This window comes from Saccostrea cucullata, unplaced genomic scaffold (genome assembly GCF_032062105.1).
Source record: "Saccostrea cucullata isolate Sc308-1 unplaced genomic scaffold, CSIRO_AGI_Scuc_v1 ctg8067, whole genome shotgun sequence".
Taxonomy (NCBI): domain Eukaryota; kingdom Metazoa; phylum Mollusca; class Bivalvia; order Ostreida; family Ostreidae; genus Saccostrea; species Saccostrea cuccullata.
The window spans coordinates 11,090-13,504 of NW_026926698.1; the positions used below are offsets into that span (position 1 = coordinate 11,090).

At 36.5% G+C, this 2,415-nt stretch overlaps 1 protein-coding gene across 1 annotated transcript; it reads right to left on the minus strand.

The window, feature by feature from the left end:
- Positions 1-475: 475 nt before the first annotated feature.
- On the minus strand, positions 476-2,415 carry LOC134272458 (isatin hydrolase-like). The gene is made up of 2 exons (XM_062754688.1): positions 2,215-2,415; positions 476-1,443 (listed from the first exon to the last, which is right to left on the minus strand). Exons 1-2 carry the CDS (start codon positions 2,379-2,381, stop codon positions 756-758), a joined length of 855 nt encoding a protein of 284 aa, XP_062610672.1. The 5' UTR covers positions 2,382-2,415; the 3' UTR covers positions 476-755.

Here is a 2,415-nt window from a genome sequence, read left to right on the forward strand (position 1 = left end):
CCTAAGAGTACATAATTGAATACTATCATATTTAACACACACCCCCACACAGTGACACTATTCTCGCGAGGAAAAAAATCATATAACAAACATATTTGTATAGAAGGGGCTGATATTAGCATTTCAAGCGACGTAATATTTCAACGGAGATGAATATTTTTTTAACAATGTAACTTAATTTAAGAAATTTTGCATTAGCGAGGGTAAAGGGAAATGTAACTTCTATATAATTAAATATTTGTAAAAAATGATTTTTCTATAATTCTAGGCATTTCGACCAATATATGTTTGTACCTTAGCAATTTAATTATAAAATTACAACTGAAGTCTTAGTTTTCAGCAGTATACATTCACTTTGTGAGCGTTACTTCAAAGTAAGTCTTTAATTTACAATTGATTTGAAAACAAAATCGTATTTTATCAAAAGAATACAAATATCCTTAACTATTTTCAAAAGAAAAAAATGTTAGGAACCTAAAAATCTAAGGTCCAACTTTATTTCATTAGCACAAATGATCTTGACTAAGGCAAAAGTGGAACCAGCCTTTCAACGAACACTTTTAACAATAAGATCTACCGTCTGGGGGAAAAAGGGCGGGGGGGGGAGGTCTCGACTTACTGACATTACACGTCTGGAAGTGAAGTAATGGAAGAATCTACTATGCACAACTGAGCTATACTTTGAATGACAATTAGAATGATGACAAAATCAGATCATTAGGGATGCAAGTGATTTAGGATTTTACAGTGTTTGGCTATAAAGTTAACAGACCAACGATAAGCGAAATCGAAACAAGTACATGCAAGTTAACGTGACAGAAATGGGCGTCACTTCCGGATGTGCATTGATTGTCATCAACCATAGCAAATACCCTTGCAGGCCCACCACTTCCATCTGATAACTTTACGACTGCAACAAAAATAGTACTTCCACTCTCAGGTATGCTGTCCAAGAAACCAACATTCTCTACTCCAATAATGTTATTTTTCCCAAGTACTACATGAGTCGGAAAAGTTGTTGATTGTCCGTAATCCGTAGAGGGTGTGTCCACACCGATAACGTTCACCTTCCTGTTCTTAGATAGCCAAGTAACAGCATCCTCATGCCACCCAGGGAAGTGGAAAGTGCTGGGGTCATTAGGGGTCGTAGTGTTGAAGACTGCGTTTTTATCCGGGTATTTATCACTCCAGCCTGAGTTCATAAGGACAACCGCTCCGTCTGGGATAAGTCCATAGCTGTTCTCCCAGTCCGTAAGATCCTGAACGGTGACTTGGTAGTCGTGGTTTATGGACGCCTTGGCTTGGACATTGACGATGACTCCTTTCCCTACTAACTTTTCCATTGGAATTTGCTGGGTTCGCCATCCTCCCTGGTAAAAATGGGCGGGAGAATCAACATGTGTTCCCCCGTGTTCAGCTGTGGCAAAGGAGTTGCTTTCGTACCTAAAACAAAAAAGAAAGAAAGATGAATACCCCGGTAATCTCAATACGGACATAAATTTTGGTTGGAATGCCAGAAAGAATTGTTTGATAAGGTTTAACTGATAGAGACTTTCCTCAAAAGAATGCAATATAAATTGTTTGACAAGGGTTTACAGGAAGTAATAGATCTAATTTTGGCTGGAATACCAAAATGAACTTTGATAAGTAGGTTATAGTTATTTGAAAATGGACCTGCTTAAAAAAAATATAAAACTTACTTTTGAGTTCTTCCATCCAAACAATTAATTCTTGCACTTTCATGTCAAAATAAACCCCACAAATTTAAAAAAATAGTCATTTATGTGTGAACTAAACTGAAAATCCTTTCTTAAAATTGCATGTTTGCCTTAACTTGTATCATCTTAGCAAATGAAATGCACATGCGCGTGATTTTTGCAAATACTAGCATTACGAGGAAAGTTTAAATTAAAAGTAAATAAAAAATGGGCATGCCACAAAAACTTTCACCTGAAAAAAAACTTTGTATTTATAAATCAGCTTTTAACGTGTATGCATCAACCATGTCCGTTACGCACACTTACAGACACACAATCGCGTTACTATAGAACCGTAAACCAAAAATACCCGTGTGGCTCAAGCAAATACATGTATATGTATCACGAAAAAGGTTGAAACTGAAAACAAAAAGACTCAAAACAATCAAAATTTGTAAAACAAAATTCTGTGAAAAATTTATAAAATTTCTTTGCAAATTATGAAATTCGTAAATACCAATATCCGCCGTTTGTTCCGTTTCTATATAAGATGGTGAAGTTATAGGCGGGATTCCCTGGCCAGTATATGGTGGCATGGTTCTGTTCATGGGTCAGGTCCACGATGCGCAAACTGGAACAGGTGGTCAGGAAACACAAGCTGAGGAGCATCCAAGGAAACATCATCTTAACGAATTTGACAGAAAACGAGAATTAATAT